At 52.4% G+C, this 18,312-nt stretch overlaps 7 protein-coding genes across 7 annotated transcripts; 3 read left to right on the top strand and 4 right to left on the bottom strand.

Moving 5' to 3' along the window:
- Nucleotides 1–800: 800 nt before the first annotated feature.
- On the bottom strand, nt 801–1,379 carry PV05_07194 (uncharacterized protein; the record flags this gene model as incomplete). Its single annotated transcript, XM_013459992.1, has 2 exons — nt 801–932; nt 981–1,379. 2 exons carry the CDS (start codon nt 1,377–1,379, stop codon nt 801–803), a joined length of 531 nt encoding a protein of 176 aa, XP_013315446.1.
- Nucleotides 1,380–2,924: 1,545 nt separating this feature from the next.
- PV05_07193 (uncharacterized protein) lies at nt 2,925–4,109 on the bottom strand. Its single transcript, XM_013459991.1, has 2 exons — nt 3,656–4,109; nt 2,925–3,602 (listed from the first exon to the last, which is right to left on the bottom strand). Exons 1-2 carry the CDS (start codon nt 3,911–3,913, stop codon nt 3,105–3,107), a joined length of 756 nt encoding a protein of 251 aa, XP_013315445.1. The 5' UTR covers nt 3,914–4,109; the 3' UTR covers nt 2,925–3,104.
- A 1,825-nt stretch (nt 4,110–5,934) lies between these two features.
- On the bottom strand, nt 5,935–8,338 carry PV05_07192 (uncharacterized protein; the record flags this gene model as incomplete). Its single annotated transcript, XM_013459990.1, has 3 exons — nt 8,096–8,338; nt 7,881–8,048; nt 5,935–7,832 (listed from the first exon to the last, which is right to left on the bottom strand). The coding sequence occupies exons 1-3, from the start codon at nt 8,223–8,225 to the stop codon at nt 5,935–5,937; spliced, it is 2,196 nt and encodes a 731-aa protein (XP_013315444.1). The 5' UTR covers nt 8,226–8,338.
- A 128-nt stretch (nt 8,339–8,466) lies between these two features.
- PV05_07191 (uncharacterized protein) lies at nt 8,467–12,258 on the top strand. Its single transcript, XM_013459989.1, has 2 exons — nt 8,467–8,720; nt 8,771–12,258. The coding sequence occupies exons 1-2, from the start codon at nt 8,552–8,554 to the stop codon at nt 12,193–12,195; spliced, it is 3,594 nt and encodes a 1,197-aa protein (XP_013315443.1). The 5' UTR covers nt 8,467–8,551; the 3' UTR covers nt 12,196–12,258.
- On the bottom strand, nt 12,219–13,710 carry PV05_07190 (uncharacterized protein). The gene is made up of 2 exons (XM_013459988.1): nt 13,547–13,710; nt 12,219–13,476 (listed from the first exon to the last, which is right to left on the bottom strand). Exons 1-2 carry the CDS (start codon nt 13,607–13,609, stop codon nt 12,484–12,486), a joined length of 1,056 nt encoding a protein of 351 aa, XP_013315442.1. The 5' UTR covers nt 13,610–13,710; the 3' UTR covers nt 12,219–12,483.
- Nucleotides 13,711–14,500: 790 nt separating this feature from the next.
- PV05_07189 (uncharacterized protein) lies at nt 14,501–15,690 on the top strand. The gene has a single exon (XM_013459987.1). It carries the CDS (start codon nt 14,717–14,719, stop codon nt 15,212–15,214), a length of 498 nt encoding a protein of 165 aa, XP_013315441.1. The 5' UTR covers nt 14,501–14,716; the 3' UTR covers nt 15,215–15,690.
- A 468-nt stretch (nt 15,691–16,158) lies between these two features.
- PV05_07188 (uncharacterized protein) lies at nt 16,159–18,147 on the top strand. The gene is made up of 2 exons (XM_013459986.1): nt 16,159–16,339; nt 16,394–18,147. The coding sequence occupies exons 1-2, from the start codon at nt 16,264–16,266 to the stop codon at nt 18,034–18,036; spliced, it is 1,719 nt and encodes a 572-aa protein (XP_013315440.1). The 5' UTR covers nt 16,159–16,263; the 3' UTR covers nt 18,037–18,147.
- The last annotated feature ends 165 nt before the right edge of the window (nt 18,148–18,312 follow it).

Raw genomic sequence — 18,312 nt, 5'->3', positions numbered from 1 at the left:
GTTGAGTGACTTGAGTGCTGCAGTGTTTGATTGACTTGAGTGCTGCAGTGTTGAGTGACTTGAGTGCTGCAGTGTTTGATTGACTTGAGTGCTGCAGTGTTGAGTGACTTGAGTGCTGCAGTGTTGATTGACTTGAGTGCAGTGTTGCCTGACTTATTGGTGCAGAAGTGTTGACGCGATTGTTGCAGCGCTATTGACTTGATTGTGCAGTGCTGTTGACTTGATTTGCGGGGTTGATTGATCCGAGAGCCGCATGTGCTGACTCGAGTGCTGCAGTGTCGTTTGGCTGCAGAGGTGTTGGGTTATTGTTGCAATGTGCTCGACTTATTGCAGTCTTCTTGATTTGATTGTTGCAGTGCCGTCGACTTGATGGTTGCAGATGTAGACTTCAGTGCCAAAGGATGTCTAGCCAATGACATGCTGTTGGACGTGGAGTTGGTTGATGATAATGACAATGACAATGATGATGATGATGATGTCGATGTGCACTGGTGCTTGTTATGCAGTTGCAGTGCTCGTTGGCTCCAATGATATGTCTTGCGAGCCTGATTGTTGATGATGTCCTCCTGGTCTTTGGACCTTCCCGCCCAAAATCTCCTCCAGTGGCCTGCAGAACACATGTGATCCTCCTCCCTCCTCCAGATCCTGTTGATCTTGTTCCCAATGAAAGTGAAGGACTCCCAACACATACTGTGTCCGAGATATCCGTATCCTGACGCACACCCACAAGAAAAAGCAAATGTTTTTTGTAGATTTTGTAATTCTCGATTTTTTTGGTGATTTTGTTGGCGCATCAGGAGTCACCACGAGAAGCCCCACGGACCAGCCTGATCGCCGTTTTGTGGTTGAGCAACAAATTGAACAAATGGCATCGGGTTGCCATAGCTTGGGTGTACGCCAGGATAGAAAACAGGTGGTGGTGGCGGTGGCCTCTGATAAACAGGATAGCCCCATCCTTCAACTGGTGAAGGAGGTCGCACACACCCCTGAGGAGATGGCACGCTCGGCAATGCAACTGCCGGCTGCTGCACCACTGGCTCTGGTGTTGTCGGTCGAGACGGTGGGCAGAACAAGTGCAATATCTGCTGGAGGGTCTTGATCATGTGGTAATGACCGTGGTCAGCCCTTCCAAGCTTGGCTAAAGAATCTGCAGCTTGTTGCCGGCGGTCGATGCCCTTGTACAGGTCTTGGAGGATGTCCTCAGGCATTTGGGTGCCGTTTTGGACGAGCCTGTTCGCCAGTGTGATATGATAGTTCACCGAAGTGACCTCGGATTTGGGAATGTTGGACAAATTCTTGATCCATGCGAGGACACGGTCTGTGGCTGGCTTGTATTCGGCCTGGAGCGTGCGGATCTCTGGGCACCAGATTCCTGCCATTTTGAGCACAAGTGTGATGATGAGAATGATGGAATGAGAGGGAAAAAGTGTGTGTATCAGGGGGAATGTGTCTCGTGAATGATAGAATGATTGAGATTGCTAGCTAGATCGAAATCTTGCAGGCGAATATCATGTCAGTCTGTCAAATAATGGAAAGAATCTGGTGCAGGAGAGGAAAACTTCAATGGAGGGAAAATGGCCAGATATATGGGGTTTCAAGAGGCGTGTTCTCCGGCCATCGGCTCAGGGACTCCATCGTCTTCGCCTGAAGCTTCAACGATGACAGAGATGTCCCTCCGAAGATGAATGAGGGGGAGAGGATGATGGTGTGCACCAAACCATCGAGAACCTTGTGCACGCCTCAATGGCGGAGGTATTGTGGTTGACCGCACAGCCACCTCGATCAGGAGTCATAGACCCACTGCTGTCGTCTCTTCGTGACGAGAGCCATTGATTTCGCGTCAAGCTCCTGTACATTGGATGCAGCAAGTGGTCAAGCTGCCACCTGTACAACTGGCATCACTCCCCACTCAACTATGAAGCAACAGAACCAAATGCGATTTCGAGGACCACGGGGGCCACAGCCTGGAGGAGCACTGTCGAAGGCATGCAGCGTACTTCTCAATCAACAGCGATCCGTGTTAGTCATGCCTGAATGACGGACCCACGAGGACCGTAGCTTTACCACAACGACCGTAGGCCCGAACTTCGGATCAAGACATCGGATGGTTGACCACAAGTTTCCATGAAGTTCTGTCTCGAAATGGTAAAGGGGTAAAGGAATGAGCAAGTATGCAGAAAACATGTGTATATATGTATTTGTGTGCGTATGGGATATAGAGGATAAGGAGAACTTGGGCGAGAGGGACCAGTTCTGAGCGGAAAGGTGTGTGGGTGTGTGAAAGCACCTCACCTGAAGATGCATTGTGTCTCAGAGACAGCAGACAGTGAAAGTCGGCAGTAAATTCTCACCCACGAGTCGCGGCCTACACTAGAAGCTGGACAGCCATGCATCGAACATACCTTACTTTCCAGGGCTGGACGGGTCAGTAAAGCCAGCGTGGCTAGCAAAAGTGATCGCTGGTTTTCGCGATTGGAACCTGCGTCACCTCCTTGATATTGCGTGGTCATCGCTCTGGAGATGGTCAGTGCAGCTGGGTGGCGAGACTCAGACAGGGGTACGCAGTGACTGGTAGAGATGGCCGTTGAAGAGCGTATTATGATTTTACAGGACAGTGCGTTGAAGAAATGGAAATGAAGTTGAACGGTTCAACGGTCCTCGTGGAAGTTTAATTCCACTTTTGGATCACGGGGATTTTCCTTGGCAAGCTATGGATTCCACCTATGACAGCCTTGCGGAGAAATGTATCACCGATCCGCCCAGGACTAATCTGACAGTCCCCGGAATGAGGTTTACCTGAGGTCGTCAAGGGGTCCTAGACAGGCACAGCCACAGTCACAGTCAATCATGCAGGGCATCGTTGGGTCAATTCCGAGGCTTCACATGGTTAACGAAGTGTAAGTCACTCGGGTCGGCCTTCAAGGTTGAAATATGTCATTGTTGAAAACATACGGAGCTACACTATGCGCCTATGTACTACCATAGCCTTACATTACTCGAAGTACGTATATTGGCCCATCAAGAATCTAGAGTGAATTTTGAGAAAATCTCCCAGCAAAAGCCCCCGCCCAAACGCCTGTTCACTGCGACTTGTAAGCCGCAACTCATTTGTAGAACCAATAAACTGCCGCATAATCAACACTGAACGCCGAAGGCTGGCCCTGACATGTTGCTGGCGGGTTTCCTCCAGCAGTGTCCAATCGGTAAACAGCCTTGATGTCGCCGACTGTATCTGCTCGAGAGGTCAGGTACAGCCAGCCCACTGCACCATGTCCTTGGCCGTTGGCTCCAACGACCGCATTCGCTGGAGCATCCGAAGAGCTGGTCTTCTGGGCGAAAATAGTCCCGAGATCGGGAGATGTAGGAGCGTCGAACGCGAAGACTGGTGTGGTAGTGTTTGAGAAGAAGTGGTGAGTCGACAGAGCGAGGTTTGATGGTTCCAGTGGAGCATTGGGATCAGACGGCAGGGGATATTGCAGAGCTAGGTTGGGCATGATCGGAAGAAGATCGGCCCAGTCAGATGCTACACACGATACGTTGTAGAAACGTGCAACTGCCCCGACCGCGGCTGGCGTCGCTGTGGCGTTGGGACAGGTATAGTTCTGTTGCTTGCGTCAGTGAAGGAACCGCGTGTGGGACGGAGCAGCAAGCTTACCTGCACCCCTCTCCCTAAGGCCACATGCTCAAGTGTCAGGCCAGACGGTGCCGGTAGTGGTGTGGGCGCAACAGGCATGGCAGCCTTTGAGAGATCGCATGTGGGTGACGCCCCCCCGGCTTTGGCTTGCTGAATATACTGGAAGACGACATCCATGTATCCCGCCAACGTGGGAGTCCATTCAAACGTGCCTTGCGGAGGTGCTGGCGCCGCCAATATGGAGGTTGCCAGGCAGGCGAGCGATAACAGGTACTTCATGTCGACAGGGACAGACAGCAGCAATTATTAACAGTAGTGATTAGATAGCTGAGTAGTCTGGCCGGCAGATCTCTTGACAGTAAAGGAAATGTAGATACTAATGGAAGATCGAACGAGAGAGTTCAACGCGTTGAAAAGGATAGTCAGTATATGAGAATATAGGGAAGAACTGACTTTCTGGGAGACCAGCCGCCGACATATATGCCCTTCTAAAGCGGACTGCAATGCTGGCCAAGGATAGGATGGTTGTCATCTTGTCAGAGAGGATTGCAGAAGACAGTTGTTGCTATCTTAGGCCGTCAGCATTTGTTATTGGGCCGTTACCGAAGGTGGAGGCTGGCATGCTTGCATGCAGGCAGCACGAGGCGGCAAGGGGAGATTTGCCGTCCGTTTGCTGAACGACGAGGGTTGTACAGAAATAGAAGACGTGTATTGGCGCTGGCGGTAATTCCTTCAAGAGGCTTGCATGCGTCTTGGTCAACCACGGTTAGGCTGTTCGACGCCAGCCACTCAGACTCAGACATTTTCTAGACATGGAGATCTGCAAATGGCCCTTGATGGCTCCTTAGCGGCGAAGGTGGCTGCTCCTCCTGCATCCTATCGGCTTTCTTTGGCTGTTTCATAGGCGCCCTCCAACTGCTTTCCAGCCACCCACAGTTGAGGAATCTCGCAGTCCTCGACGGCACCAACGCATGACGTGCATATCAAGCGAGGACCGGGTGTTAGAGAAGTCAGCGGCATGAGGGGAGAGGCAGGTTTGGGGAAGGTTCACCATCTCGTTGGTTTCAGAAATTTCGGTAAAGGAGAGCCAATCGACCCATCTTAGACCAGACGAGTCCAGGCCTCCACGAAGGCCGAGGAGAAGCTGAGGCCAGGAGATGGCCATACTGCAGCGCTTACACATCTTGGAAGGTATATCTTGAGAGAGTGAACATTGCTGCCTTCTCAGCTTACCGGCCATTGAACGCGCAGGATGCCAGGATGCAGAGGCGCAGAAAGAGCGGACGTGACAGGTCTTGTTCGCGGAGGTCGGCGTTTACTCCGGGGGTCACGGATTGATGCATTCGATGCTTACCATGTTGGGCGTTGTGCGGAGTGGCTTATCCTCGAACCATGTCTCTCACCACGAGCCTTGCCGGTAAGACAGGAGAGTGCTTCGGTAGGCAGGTCAGGCCTCCCAACAGTCCCGGCCAATCTCACGCAGGCTATCCAGCTATACCGTTGTGGACGCGGATATTTCGAATACTGGTAGGGTAAGTACTTGAACACCCATAGACGCAGAGCCTCCTGATTCCGGCTTCGACAATCCTCCTTATGAGATCATCTCACTGCCATGTCTCAGCCGCCTCTGCCCAGATATCAAATCCCCAATATCAAGGCATCGAAGGATCAAACCCACCATATCATAGGCATCGCCTCCGGGCGCAGGAGTGTTTTTTAGGGGTTATAGTCAGCACCGCGCCGGATGGATTGCCAGGACTGCAGAATGCGCCAACAGAGAAAGCTGTGCGCCCGACATGGTTCGGTTTACCGTCAATGTGTGTGAACTATACTGCAATATGCGTCACTAGCCCTTGTTCAATCCTGAAACAGCCGCTTTCCATGAGGGAAAGAAAAGCGCACATCTAGCCCTAGGAACTAGTTCACGGGATCGAACTCCCCGTATACATGCATATACACTTGGCCACGTTCTTTGGCTTGACTTCCGCTCCCAATTGACATTTATCAGTCTCGGGCAAGGGGACTTGCCAGGGTATTCTGAGGCCGCCGGGCTCTCCATGGTGCGACGAACGCTGAATCCTTCGGCACTCTCAGAGAACAGTTGCTCCTGAATGAGTTGCACGAACACAGTTATTTTGAAGGAGATACTTTGGATGCCCTTAAGAGAAGAACACTCTCGAATCCGTTGTCAGCCCGGAGCTAGGAGCACGGTGAAACAAGGGAGGGTACAGAGTAATGAACATGATATTGGGTATATGCACAGCGCAAGTATGGGCAATCGTGCAGTCAGTCGGACATGATCATCCAAACTCCTCCTGACGCCATTCTGCGCCAGGGGAGTCAGGAGCGCTGTTTCCTGCGCCACCAACTACTGCTGCAGCTCCTCCTAAGTGAACAGCAGCACGGTCGACATCTGCCGTGCCCATCCAATATAACATTAGGAAAACCAATACGTGGAGTGCCAGACAGTACGCCGCGAACAGATTGCGTGATGCCCTTGTAGCAAGTACGATTCTGGTCAGGGAGAATATGACACGCTCGGGAAGACTCATGCGCTTGTAAGCACGAGCAGTTTCTCGGCCTCTAAAAGCCGCAAAAGGTGAAATATTTGCCTCATATTGCGACTTCCACCGATCTGTTGTTGTATCATCTGAGATTTGTACAGACGTATGGCCAGGTGTTGCACCATATGAGGATGAGGATGTCGTGGTTGGTCCGCGACTGTACGCTGACACGTACCTTGACTTTTCGTACAGATTGAGATTATCCCTTTGCAGAGATGCAACCTCTTGTCGTAGTGAAGTGACAGTGGCATATGTTTTCGAGAGCTCTTCCTCCAGCTGCTGATTCTTTTGCTTAAATCGGTCTCGCTGGGCTTGAATCATGGGCAATATACCCGAACCTCCACCAACTGGTTCTCCTGCTCGCAGTGACTCCAGGGTATTTGTCCGAGGTTGCATTTCATAACCTGAAATTATTGACGACGTCGGTGATGCCCTTCCTCTGCGTAAAGAGCCTGTTGGATGGCGAGACACATAGGTGCCAGCCACAGACATTCCAGATGACGGGAGCACATTCGAAGCCTCCTCTTGCATCCGCAGCAGGTCGTTTTCTAACGTCGAAGAGAGTTTCTGAGACTTTTCTAGCTCGGCGTTGGTTTGGGAGAGTTCTTCTTGAAGATCCTCGAGTTGACGCTGCAGGTCTTGATGCGACACTCGAAGTAGAGTCAGCTCATTGCTCAATTTCTTGTTGCGTGCCAGTAGCAGCCGTTCTAGAGATTGCTTGCCGCCAGAGTCCGCCGACCCGTTCACGCCAGCTTCATCAGCGTCATCGTCGTCTTCAACCGACAACTCGATTGACCGGAGTGTACCAAGTTCGCGCTTGAGGTCCTCGTAGTCGGACCATTTACCGATCTTCGTTCGCAGTTCGTCGTTTTCGCTGGACAATTGTGATCGTTGCCTTTCTGCTTGACGGAGCTTATCCTCCCAGTTTCGTTTCTCGGCTTCTCTCTCAAACCGTACAGACTCGATTTTTCGAAGGAGCGAAGAGTTCTCGGACTGAAGCCGCAAGAACGCTGGATCGTCCTCAATGTCATAATTCGCTTTGTCTTGCGATGTCGCGCGGGCAAGATCCATTCGCAGTTGCTCATTTCTGGCTTCGACCTCTGCAAGACGAGCACTCGTCTTCTCGAGCTCTGAGTGTATCATTTCCAGTTCAGCAGAAGCAGCCTTGGACGATGCCAGTTCAGCTGACCCATCTTGCAGCCTCTGAGAAACCTCATAATTCGCTTTCAGTTCTTTCAGCAGTCTCTCTTGGTTCTCAACTTTGTCCTCGAGCGCTCGCTCTTTTGCACCCCAGTTATTCTGCTTCTCTTCCAGGACTTTCTCCCATTTCGCTTCAATCTCCTGTATCCGAGATCCCGAGCCAGCTTCTGCATCTCGCCTTGCGTTGCTCTCATCTTGTAGTTTCTTCTCGGTTTCTTCTAGCTGTATGCTTAGTTTATTGACTCTAGCTAACAGTTGTTGATTCTCGGCGGTGAGTCGAGGGACGGTGTCTTCAGAGGCGACCAGGGAGTCGACCGAGGCCTCCAACAGAGGGAAAGGATCGGGCGCTTCGGACAGAGGCTGATATAGTTGGAGGAATGCGGAGGAGGATGTCTTGCCGTGGCCGGTGATCAGGTCAATGAAGGTCTGGTAGGCTGGAGATGGTCAGCACTCATCGAGACCCTGATCGTGGGATTGCAAACATTTCAATAAAGACTTGTACTCTGTCAGTTTTGCAGAATCTTCCAGCTTCCGGAAGTCCTTCGTCTTTTGAGCCAGTTCTTTCCGTTCGAGCAATGCATCTCTTTGCTGAGCGACAATCTCTGAGGCAGTGGAATCGAGTTGGGGCATCAACGACGAGAGATCGATGTCTGAGGAGGATTAGCTCATCGTCAACGGTGGGTAGGCAGGGACATACTCCGCCATGCTGCTATTGCTTTCTGGAACTTGTTTTCGCCATGGCGAGGGGAGTTCTCCTCGACGCCATTGTCGCTGGCTGCGGGCTCCGACCTAGGGACATTGGCCTCCGATAGAGCCAAGGCGTCCATCACTGCTCCTTGGATGGCAAACACCAGCGATCATAACAGCAAGAATCAGGTACCGACTTGCCAAAACTATGCTCTGGAACGAGGCATATGCATTGAGAGCCTAGGGGTACGCGTCAAGTGGAAAGATGGCCAAAAGCGCCCGGAGCCATGAGGCTGCACCGGGCTTTACGCTACTTAGGTAATCCTCCACAATAACGCCTTCAACACTTAGAAGCATGAAGATCCTCTCCAAGTCCTAGCTCTTCAACCGCTGCTCTGGTCGAATATGACTAGTCTATCTAGAGATGGACGGGCATCACCGTGATGTTTGAGCTCCACGGAACAGCATGCCAGCAATGGAAGTTTCCTCACAACAAGATGGCCGGCCTACGAAGCGTCGACGCCTGAACCCTCCCGAATCAGGTCCATATGTTCTCCGCAAGGTGTTGGACGATATCCCTCTCACCACTGAAGATGGGGAGACGCAGGTGTCCATAACCTGCGCGGAATATTGGAGTACGTAGGTCGTGGCTGTTGTCCTGCGTCAGGCGCTTACCGTTCCTCAGACAACAATTTGTATATCGGCACCTCTGCAGCGGAAATCCTGCATCTAGTCTCAATACCCTCGGGTCAAGAAGACGATGATGCTCCTCCAACCTTCATCCTCGCCTCCAGACTACAGCCTAGCGGTCATGCTGCGTCTGCAGGTTCTCCCGACGCACCTGGTGTGCAGCAAATCCTTGTACTCCCGGGACCATTGAAAGCCTGCGTCCTTTGCAATGGTATCGTATCCTTCTATTCTCTACCCGAATTCAGTCCCGCGTTCCCTAACAGGGAACCGACTGGCGTGCAATGGATCGGTGGCATTGATGAGAATGACGACAAGAACAACCCAGAAGGGCTGGTGGTGATGATTGCAACTGCGAAGAGGATCCTGCTCGTCCGAATCGGCGATAAACTGAGACCCATCAAGAACAGCATTGAATACCCACGGTGTCTGAGATCGAGCAGAAGGGAGACCATCGCCTGCGTCGCAGATGACGAAAGCTATGCTCTAGTGGAGGTCGAGCACCACCAGAAAATACCGCTGTTTCCCATCTCCTCCCTACCACTCGAGGACGACGAGACTCCAGACGATGGCCGTAAATCTCCGGTGTGTCCTCCTCCTCCGCCCGAGATAAGCAACCATGGACGGAGCACGAGTATGGGAAGCCTCCTGAGCCAGCGCGACGGTAGGCGGGATACTTCACAAGATTCTCGACTCAAGCCGCCCATTCCAGACTACGGCGGCCTCGACTCAACCCCATCGCCTGCTCCGATACCACCTAGTTCCGATACTGGCAGAGATGGAACTGAACAAAAAGCCCGTCCCCGTGCTTCGACAGAAGTGCTCCCAGGAAAGACAGCCGGCGGCAGCTCGCGACGAGCTCAGCCTCGGCTCAAGCCTCATATACTCTCACCCTTTCCAAGCGAATTCATGCTAACAACTGGGACTGGTAAAACGGAACCAGGCGTAGGCATGTTTGTTAACTTGGACGGTGACGTAGTCCGGGGTACCATTGAGTTCGAGACTTACCCGGAGGATCTCCTTGTTGACAATTTCTGGGTGCCCGAAAAAGACGGCCCTCCCATCTCGGACGAGGAACACAAGATTATCGTTGCCCTTCTACGGCCTACTGCAAATGCCAGTGAACGCCGACTAGAGATCCAGAAAATCGAAAATGCGTCGGAGATAAGTCATCCACGAACTTTGGTGGTGCTTCCGTCTGGTACAGTTGAATCTCCTCGTGCTGGCTTGCATCATACATTGAGCTCCCACTCGTACTCATTCAAGACCGCTGCTGAGCTTCTTCAGCTTGTCCCACTGTCTATCGGTTCCCAAGGCCTAGCTTTCCAGAGCTCGATCGGGGACAGTGACCCAAGAACCCAGTCGGCGGTTGAACAATTAGAGCAAGAAAGGGCACTATTCGACAGCCAGACAGTGAATACGCCTGCAGAAGCCTCCATTGAATTGATCAACAAACGTGCCGAGGAAGAGACCAAACTCGCTAGGCGGTTCGGACAAGCGTTCTCTAGGAATGTGCTTTGGCATGGCAAGGATTTGTTCATGATATTACAGAACCCTTTGATTGCACAACTTGAGTATCGACTGATGCAGTACGTTGCTGACGAGGACCCGGCGATTGTGAAGCCAAGCCAGGTATTCGGATTTCTAGCCAGTATCCATGGTCGTGAACCAAAGGATGAGACCGAATTCCTGACACTGAACTACGTCAGGCAAAAAGCCAGTCTCTTGCTGTTTCTGTATTTGGAAACTCAACTTTCCGCGGGTTCTGGGTTGGATGATACATACAGAGCTGTCGAGAACACCCTGCATGATGGGGGCCTTGACCCACGAATAGTCCTACTGCTGGCGCCTCCTCTTTCGTCCGAAGTGTTGTATGGGCCTGAAGGTATCTGGCTTCATCAAGGCATGGCGGATTTACTCAGCGATTTCCGCACGCCAATCTTAAACTTTGAGGATGCACCAACCGAGTTCTGGATGATGATGCGTCATTTTCTGATGTTGTGGCAAGAGAAAAGAGGATATGGCAGCATAACAGACGAGAAGTATGTCTTCGATTCCGTCGATGGCGCGCTCCTCCACGTCCTTCTCTACTTGGACCAAGCGCTCCCAGCGGACAGCCCGGCACAGAAATCAGTCAAGGCTAAGCTCAATAACATCGTGGATCACTGGAAAGGCGATTTCGAGCGGGCAGTACTTCTGTTGGAGAGGTATAATAGACTTTTCGTCCTCAGCCGATTATACCAGAGCAAGAAGCAAGCTCGCGATGTGCTCAACACCTGGAGGCGGATTATCGAAGGCGAAAAAGACGTCGACTACGATTCAAACACGGAACATGTACAAACGCAACTTCGACGGTATCTGACCATTATCAGAGATGTCGAGCTTGTTGAAGAATACGCTTTGTGGCTAGCCCAGCGCAACCCTCACCTAGCCGTACAGATTTTCACCGACGACACCGCCAGGGTCAAATTCAACCCTCAACAAGTTGTCTCTCTACTGAAAGAGCACGCGCCTGGAGCAGTACAGCAGTACCTCGAGCACTTGGTCTTCGGAAAAGGCGTTGATCGATACGCGGACGATTTGATCGGCTACTATCTAGATTCCGTCCTGACTGTGCTTGAAAAGTCCGAGTCCGCTCGAGCATCACTTGCAGAGAGCTACTCAACCTATCGCGCACTTGAACCTCCCAAGCCGACATATCTCGACTTCATCAATCTGAATGCTCCAGACGAGCCGTGGTGGCAGTCACGCTTACGACTTCTCCAACTACTTGGTAGCGGCGCCTATGTTGCGTCTACTGGCACGGCGGGCAAAGACCTGACTTATTCGGTCCCAATGGTCTTGGAACGCATGGCGCCTTTTTCGGAGTATCTGGTCTCGGAGTCGATTATCCTCGACGCACGGCAAGGCCGGCATAAACAAGCCCTGAAACTCCTCACACATGGCCTAGGTGACTTCGACACGGCGATTCGATACTGCTACTTTGGAGGTCCAGCGCCCGCGTCTGCGCAGACCATCGACGTCAGCGCTCTTCCGCCGCGAAATGTGCAGGAGGAGCTGTTCAACTTCTTGTTCCACGAATTCCTTGCCATCGAGGACAGCGAAGACTGTCTAGAGCGCACGAGCCACTTAGTGGGCAAATTTGCAACGTATTTTGACCCGTTGGCCGTACTGCAAGATGTTCCTGATGACTGGAACGTGAATATGCTCTCGGACTTTCTGGTGAGGAGTTTTCGCGCTGCAACGACGGAGAGGAATCAGGCGGTCATAATCAAGGCCCTGAGCGCAGCGCAGAACCTGCAGAAGCAGGCGGAGTTCATCGAGGTATGTGAGAAGATTGGCGCGAGGTTTGAACGCGAACAGGGCACTGATACCGACTTGGGATCGGCGGTGCCGATGGATGTAGAAGTCGGTGGTGCATGAGACAGACTTCAAAAGCGCAGAGCCTGAAAAACAAAGTATACCCATCTCCACAATCCTATCTCGACAAATCAAGTTATTAAACATTATCTGCACCATGTGAACCAGCACACTCGATGCATAGTAAGTTGGGGCCTCCGGGGAAGTGTCTGTACAAGAGACTGCCATCTGGTGTCCGCCTGACTCCCGCCTGCTCGCCGTTCCCAGTCCCAAAAACCAAAGTCTAAGTAAAGGCTCAAGTGCTGGTCATGCAGTCATTACGCTCTTGATCATGCCCTTGTGGTCATCGTGTCAACAACACCTCCCTCCCGCTCTCGAGGGCGGCCGCCGGAACACATCCTCCCACTCACTCAGGCCGCCCAATATCCCATTCCTACCCGTGCCTCGTTTCCGCCTCCTCCGAAGAGTCCCGCCCTCATCAGCCGTCGCGCCGGACCGTATGGTCGACCCAGCATCCCAATTCCCGCCGTCGCCGTACTGGATGCCGCTGGCCGGGTCGTCGGGGTCGATCTCGCCGAGCTCGATCTTTGTCAGAATCATGCGGGCCAGGCGTGTGAAGAGCTCGTCGACGTTCTCGCCCGTCAGGGCGCTGACCTCCATGGTCACGGGGATGCGGACCTGCGACGCCCAGCGCGCGGCCAGGTCCGAGGGGACTTCTCTTCCTTCTGTGGTGGTCGTGGCGGTCCATTTGTTGGACGTGTGGAGGAGGGAGTCGGCGCGCGAGCGTGTGGTTCCAGCAGGCGTGCTGCCGGGCGTGCCTCCGGAGTCGTAGGGGAAGTAGGACTGTCGACTTGAGGCGCTGGACCCCGAGGGTGTGGGTTGTTGCTGATCTTGACCTGCATTTGCGCTGCCGTTCATGGGTTGTGGTTGTGTTTTCGACGTGTCCGTGTCCGTAAGATCTGATTTGTTCCCGGCCAGGATGACCGTCAATTGCGGGCTCGCCAGCGCGCGCGCATCGCTTAGGAACGTCGGTAGGGCGTTGAAGCTGGACAGGCTGGCGACGTCGTAGACTAGGATGGCGCCGGCGGCGCCGCGGTAGTACGAGCGGCTCACGCTCCGGAAACGTTCGGTACCCGCGGTGTCCCAGAGCTGGAGTTTGATGCGGCGCCTGTGAGGGGCGGTGCCGCATTTCACGATCTTGCTGGCGAATTCGACACCGATGGTCTGAGAGGATAGGACGCGCCATTCGTTCTTGACGAAACGGTGTAGCAGGCAGGATTTGCCGGTGCCCGAGGGCCCGAGGAGGACGACTTTGGCCAGGTAGTCGTACATGCTGCTTAGTTCCTGAACTATTTGTTAGTTTGGGTGCGGATGATCATGGGGGCAGCACAGGAGACGTGAGGGCAAAGCGTACCTGGTTCTGATCGGGCAGTGAACTCATGTCTGATGAGACCGACTGTCGCCGTTGGCGAGCCATGATGGCGGCAGGGGGTTGACAAGGCGTTAATGTCGGGCTGCCGTCGGGGAATGTTGTCGTTCATCCATGCAGTAAGAGTTGGGGGTGTTTCGCGATAAGTGATCGACCCAGGCATTGCGTTAGTGCTGGGCTACGGAGAACGCGCAGATGAATCTCTGCTTATGTAAGGAGAATTCGGAACAACTTTGTACCGAGCATGGAAGTTGAAAAGAGTACCGCGCACGTGACTGTGGCGGTTTCTGGTTGTTGGGAGTCTCGACATCCCCTCGATTCCATCCCACTGTACGATATTGCATGAATTCGGAATATCGTCGACAGGTCATAAGACTATTGATCCTTCTCTGTGCTCTGATGCCATGCTACAGACCTAGGTAACGACGTCTTCATCCTCAGAATGTTATCTTGCATGTGAGCCAACCGAGGCTGCTCCATTGTTGAAACTCCCACGGAACTCCTCATACTCCACATACGTAGTACGTGTTGATCGCAGACGGGCTTCCCCTGGCGGTATTACGTAGCTTGATTGATGACGAGATGGACAGCTATGGCCACCATGTCGCGGGAATCGTCCAAGTGGCTTTCTCTAGCGGGCCTTTGCCGACTCGCCGGGGTGAATACGAGTAGTCCCTGCAGCTACTGGCCTGTGGGAGATCTCCCAGCCCAATCACGAAGCGAAGTCTTTTTGGATGTGCTGAAGGTGGCTTTCACAAGCGAATAGACAAACGATGATCAACGGTTTTGTAGGGGAAAGAGATCGTCAAATGTGCGGACTACGAACGAACGGAGCGATAAAAAGAGAATGGGCTCCGCGTCCGAGCTTTGCTGATGACTCTGGTTCCAGCCAGCCTTCTACGACTCAGGAGTACGAGTTATTCTTCCTCAGTGACACGGCATCGACCATTTTACTTTCGACTGCTGAGTGCCTTGCATATTCACAGACTCCCTAACCTTGAAATTCTCCGCCTTGCAAATTAGTACCGTTGGCAACCATGAATTGTCAATCAACCTGATCTCGCGGACCGTGTCATCTCGGGCTGCGAGTCTCGAAATCTGTCCAAGAGAGGCATCTGCTCCCTCCTGTGTAAACCACCAGGCACGAACACAACCATGCCATCCCGCAAGTACATGGCCAACGGCCTTCCATCCTCACGAACACCGTCTCCACCAGATTCCTTTGAGAGTACCTCTTCCACAAGCACTTATTATTCCGCAACCTCAAATCCGTCGCCGCCTTCTTCGCCGGCATCATCGAAGCCGATTCTCATTCCACCTTCCATGTACAGCACAAATCCTCCAAAGCCGCGACGGATATCACCTCCTCAGACGGTCTTGGGTGCCATTGATGAGAACAGTGGTGCTGTCCAACCCGATGTACCTTTGTCCGCAAACAAGGAGGCCAGCCCTATTACCAAACTACACGCCTATGCCTCGGCACCCAACTGTAGGAAGAAGCCTACGATAGCATCTGCGTCGAGTCCCCCCCGGAGCGAATTTGACTTCCTGATCGGTCCTAACGGTGAGAGGTTCACTGATCTACGCATGAACCGGAAGCTGGACGCTGCAAAAACCCGAGGCGTGCTCAAGCGTCTGGTGTGCTTTGGATGAAACGATCTGGCAGTCTGCGTCCTCGCTTCGCAGAAGTTTCTGATCTCGCTACTCCAGGTCGTAGATGCCCCAGCAAGGAATGCGATTCATTAACGCATACGAAACCTTCCTGTCCAAACACCTAGCTGCCCTGGCGCTGTGGCTCGACAAAAGCACGAGAACGAATCCTCATGGCAAGTGCCTGGAAAGCATCTTTGGCACAAACAACACTTATGATGGGACACGAGACAAGACAGCAAATGGAGGCACCTTCACCAGATTATGAGCTGGGCTGTAGGAGGAAGGGAAACCACAGCACCTTGAACCGCAGCGAATTTCATGAAACAGGCCTGAGGATTGATGACATTGTACGAGTATATGAAGGGGCTCAGAACATGCTGTTGCCAGACCTTGGAATCATTCTGGACACATAAGTCGAGAGGAGTCGTGTAGCATATTGCAGATGCTCCTTCGAGCCGAATAACACTGTGATTCTGTGATTCCTCAGCTCGTTCTGGCGTAAATTGATCATCCCCATTTCCTCCGCACCAAGAACTTCGACATCGGGAAAGATCTTTGCCGCACCAATGGCGCCATCTCTTCTCGATCTGTAATCTTGTTTGGACACAGCTGGTGTCGATAGCCGACTCCAACTTTTTCTTCCCTGCGCCCTTCTCCATGTCAAAATGCTTCTCTGAATTCAGTCACTTTGCTGCCGATATACCCGATTTTGATGACGGGCGTTTTCAAGTCTTGTTCTCATTTGATGGCAATGATGCAGCTACGGAGTACTTCCCTTTCTGATCATGCTGCCTCGGGCACTGAGAGCGGTCCCTTCGTCCCTCCCGCCAGTCGCAGCTCTTCATTCAGACCGATTTTCCACTGACTCTGGAACGGTGCTAGCATGACCCCCTCCATAACATGGAGACTTTTGTCTCAACGAGATATATACAGGTAGGATACTTTGAAGACCCCTTTCCTCCTCGTTTTGGAATCCAGTAACCTTTTGCTGTCCGTCCTTACCTTGCGTTTGTGCTCCGTGTGCTTCTTCGCCTTGAGCAGGCTCGACTATGGGTTGTGATGAAGACGATGGGGCCCATGAATCAATAAACAGCAGTCCCTCTCGGACTGTGCAGTCTCGATCAGGTATGTCGCCCTTCGGTCCAGCCTCGAAGGCATAGGCTGACCCGAGGTTGACAGAAAATCAAACAACACCTCTTCCTACCGAGCAAATCAATTACTCTGACCGCACCCTGACCGATGACGCACCTCCGCCGAGCGAGCCTCCGGATGATGAGGTGCAAGTGGACAGAAGAGATCCGAAGAAAATAATATCGTTCAGCTCGAATGATCCAGAAAGTCCCTACAATTGGCCCAGAAGGAAAAAGCTGCTTGTCTTCTTAACGGGAATCATCTCTGTCGTTAACAGCACGTTGAGCTCTTCTCTACCGAGCAACGCGATTGACTTCATTGCTAAAGACTTCAATGTGACGGGCGAACTGCAACTGCCCCTGCCTATCTCTTGTTTCCTCGCAGGTTACGTCGTTGGGCCTACCGTCTGCGGTCCGCTTTCTGAAAACAATGGCAGAAAGCCAGTCATTCTTTGGTTTTTTCTGTTCGCTACCGTCTTCAGTATGGCATGTGCCGTGGCCCCGAATTGGCCGGCCTTGTTGATCTTTCGGTTTCTGTGTGGAGTAGGTTCATCTGGACCGATTGCTATCGTGGGAGGGCTGTATGCGGATATATATAATGATCCAAGGGAACGGGGGCAAGCAATGGCCTGGTTCATGGTTGCTACGACTTTTGGGCCGGTTCTTGCCCCGGCTATCTCAGGTTTCATCGCAGAGAATACTACATGGCGGTGGGTGTTCGCGGTTGGAACACTATTCGCTGTTGCAACGATTCCTCTGATCTGCATCATGCCAGAGAGCTACACGCCAGTCCTACTAAGTCGAAAAGCGAAAAGACTTCGAAAAGAGACGGGCGACCCAGAAATCATCGCACGAACTGACCTACAGAAGAAGACCCTTCGACATGTTCTTACGGTGGTCATGACTCGTCCATATCGAATGCTGTTCCAGGAAGTTATTGTGATGTGCACCTGCGCATATCTTGCCCTGGCCTACGGCATCTTTTATATCTATTTCCAAGCCTACCCGATCATCTTCCAAGGCCCTGATTCAGTCTACAAATGGTCATACGGCCTTGCGGGACTCGCCTTCCTGCCCATTGGTATCGGCAGTGTTTTTGCGGCTCCAATATTTCTCTGGTGGGACTCGTATCTGGCCAAAGCACAGAAACAGAAAGCAAAATGGGCCGAGAAAGAGGAATACCGACGGCTACCCCTGGCCTGCCTTGGTGGTCCGCTATATGTGGTATCGATGTTCTGGATAGGCTGGAGCGCGAAGCCTGAGACATTTTGGCTAGCTCCTGTTGCGTCAGGCATCACCTTTGGCATAGCTTTCATGTTGATTTTCATGGCTTTGTTGAATTATCTGACCGATGCATATGAGACCTTTGCCGCCAGTGCTCAAGGGATTGCAAGTACTTGCCGCAGCGCCTTCGGTGTCTTGCTTCCTCTCGCATCACATCGCATGTTCTTGACCTTGGGCATTGCTTGGGCTTGCAGTGTCTTGGGATTTTTGAGTATGGCAATGTGTGTGATACCGTTCGCTTTCATCTGGTACGGAGACAAGATTCGAGATAACAGCAAGTTTTGCAAAGAGTTGAAAGAGATGAAAGCTCGAGAGGGCGAGGAACAAGAGAAGGAGGAGCGCGCGCAGGAGGATATGGAGCATTCTCCAGGCGAGAATAATCCAGAAACGATCTACGACAAGGTATGATGATATTGACGGGGAGTTCCCAGCTTCCGGGTGAATTCCATAAGCGACATATAGACGACTGCTTGGTTAATCATAGCGCGGAGTTGTCGGGGCTGAGATAACCGATATACAACCACTGTCCCACCTTTTTCTTCGCCGCCTGATTTGATCCTTCAATGTGGCCGAGAACATCGTTGGCCATTATTAAAGTGCCACAACAGTCAATTGCGAAGTCGTTCCCTGATGGCACCGCTTCAGCCTAGCTACAGGCAATTCAATCGCCCCGGCCGACAGAAG

The sequence above is a fragment of the Exophiala xenobiotica genome (assembly GCF_000835505.1).
Source record: "Exophiala xenobiotica strain CBS 118157 unplaced genomic scaffold supercont1.4, whole genome shotgun sequence".
NCBI lineage: Eukaryota > Fungi > Ascomycota > Eurotiomycetes > Chaetothyriales > Herpotrichiellaceae > Exophiala > Exophiala xenobiotica.
This window is presented reverse-complemented; position numbering and strand designations above follow the sequence as displayed.

What these genes read in the sequence shown, in the direction of transcription:
- PV05_07188 (XM_013459986.1), top strand. Translation starts at nt 16,264, where the DNA reads ATGGGTTGTGATGAAGACGATGGGGCCCATGAATCAATAAACAGCAGT. An exon ending in GACTGTGCAGTCTCGATCAG is followed by an intron (nt 16,340 to 16,393) that starts GTATGTCGCCCT and finishes CGAGGTTGACAG; the next exon opens with AAAATCAAACAACACCTCTT.
- PV05_07189 (XM_013459987.1), top strand. Translation starts at nt 14,717, where the DNA reads ATGCCATCCCGCAAGTACATGGCCAACGGCCTTCCATCCTCACGAACA.
- PV05_07190 (XM_013459988.1), bottom strand. Translation starts at nt 13,609, where the DNA reads ATGGCTCGCCAACGGCGACAGTCGGTCTCATCAGACATGAGTTCACTG. An exon ending in CACTGCCCGATCAGAACCAG is followed by an intron (nt 13,477 to 13,546) that starts GTACGCTTTGCC and finishes CAAATAGTTCAG; the next exon opens with GAACTAAGCAGCATGTACGA.
- PV05_07191 (XM_013459989.1), top strand. Translation starts at nt 8,552, where the DNA reads ATGCCAGCAATGGAAGTTTCCTCACAACAAGATGGCCGGCCTACGAAG. An exon ending in AACCTGCGCGGAATATTGGA is followed by an intron (nt 8,721 to 8,770) that starts GTACGTAGGTCG and finishes ACCGTTCCTCAG; the next exon opens with ACAACAATTTGTATATCGGC.
- PV05_07193 (XM_013459991.1), bottom strand. Translation starts at nt 3,913, where the DNA reads ATGAAGTACCTGTTATCGCTCGCCTGCCTGGCAACCTCCATATTGGCG. An exon ending in CCTTAGGGAGAGGGGTGCAG is followed by an intron (nt 3,603 to 3,655) that starts GTAAGCTTGCTG and finishes CGCAAGCAACAG; the next exon opens with AACTATACCTGTCCCAACGC.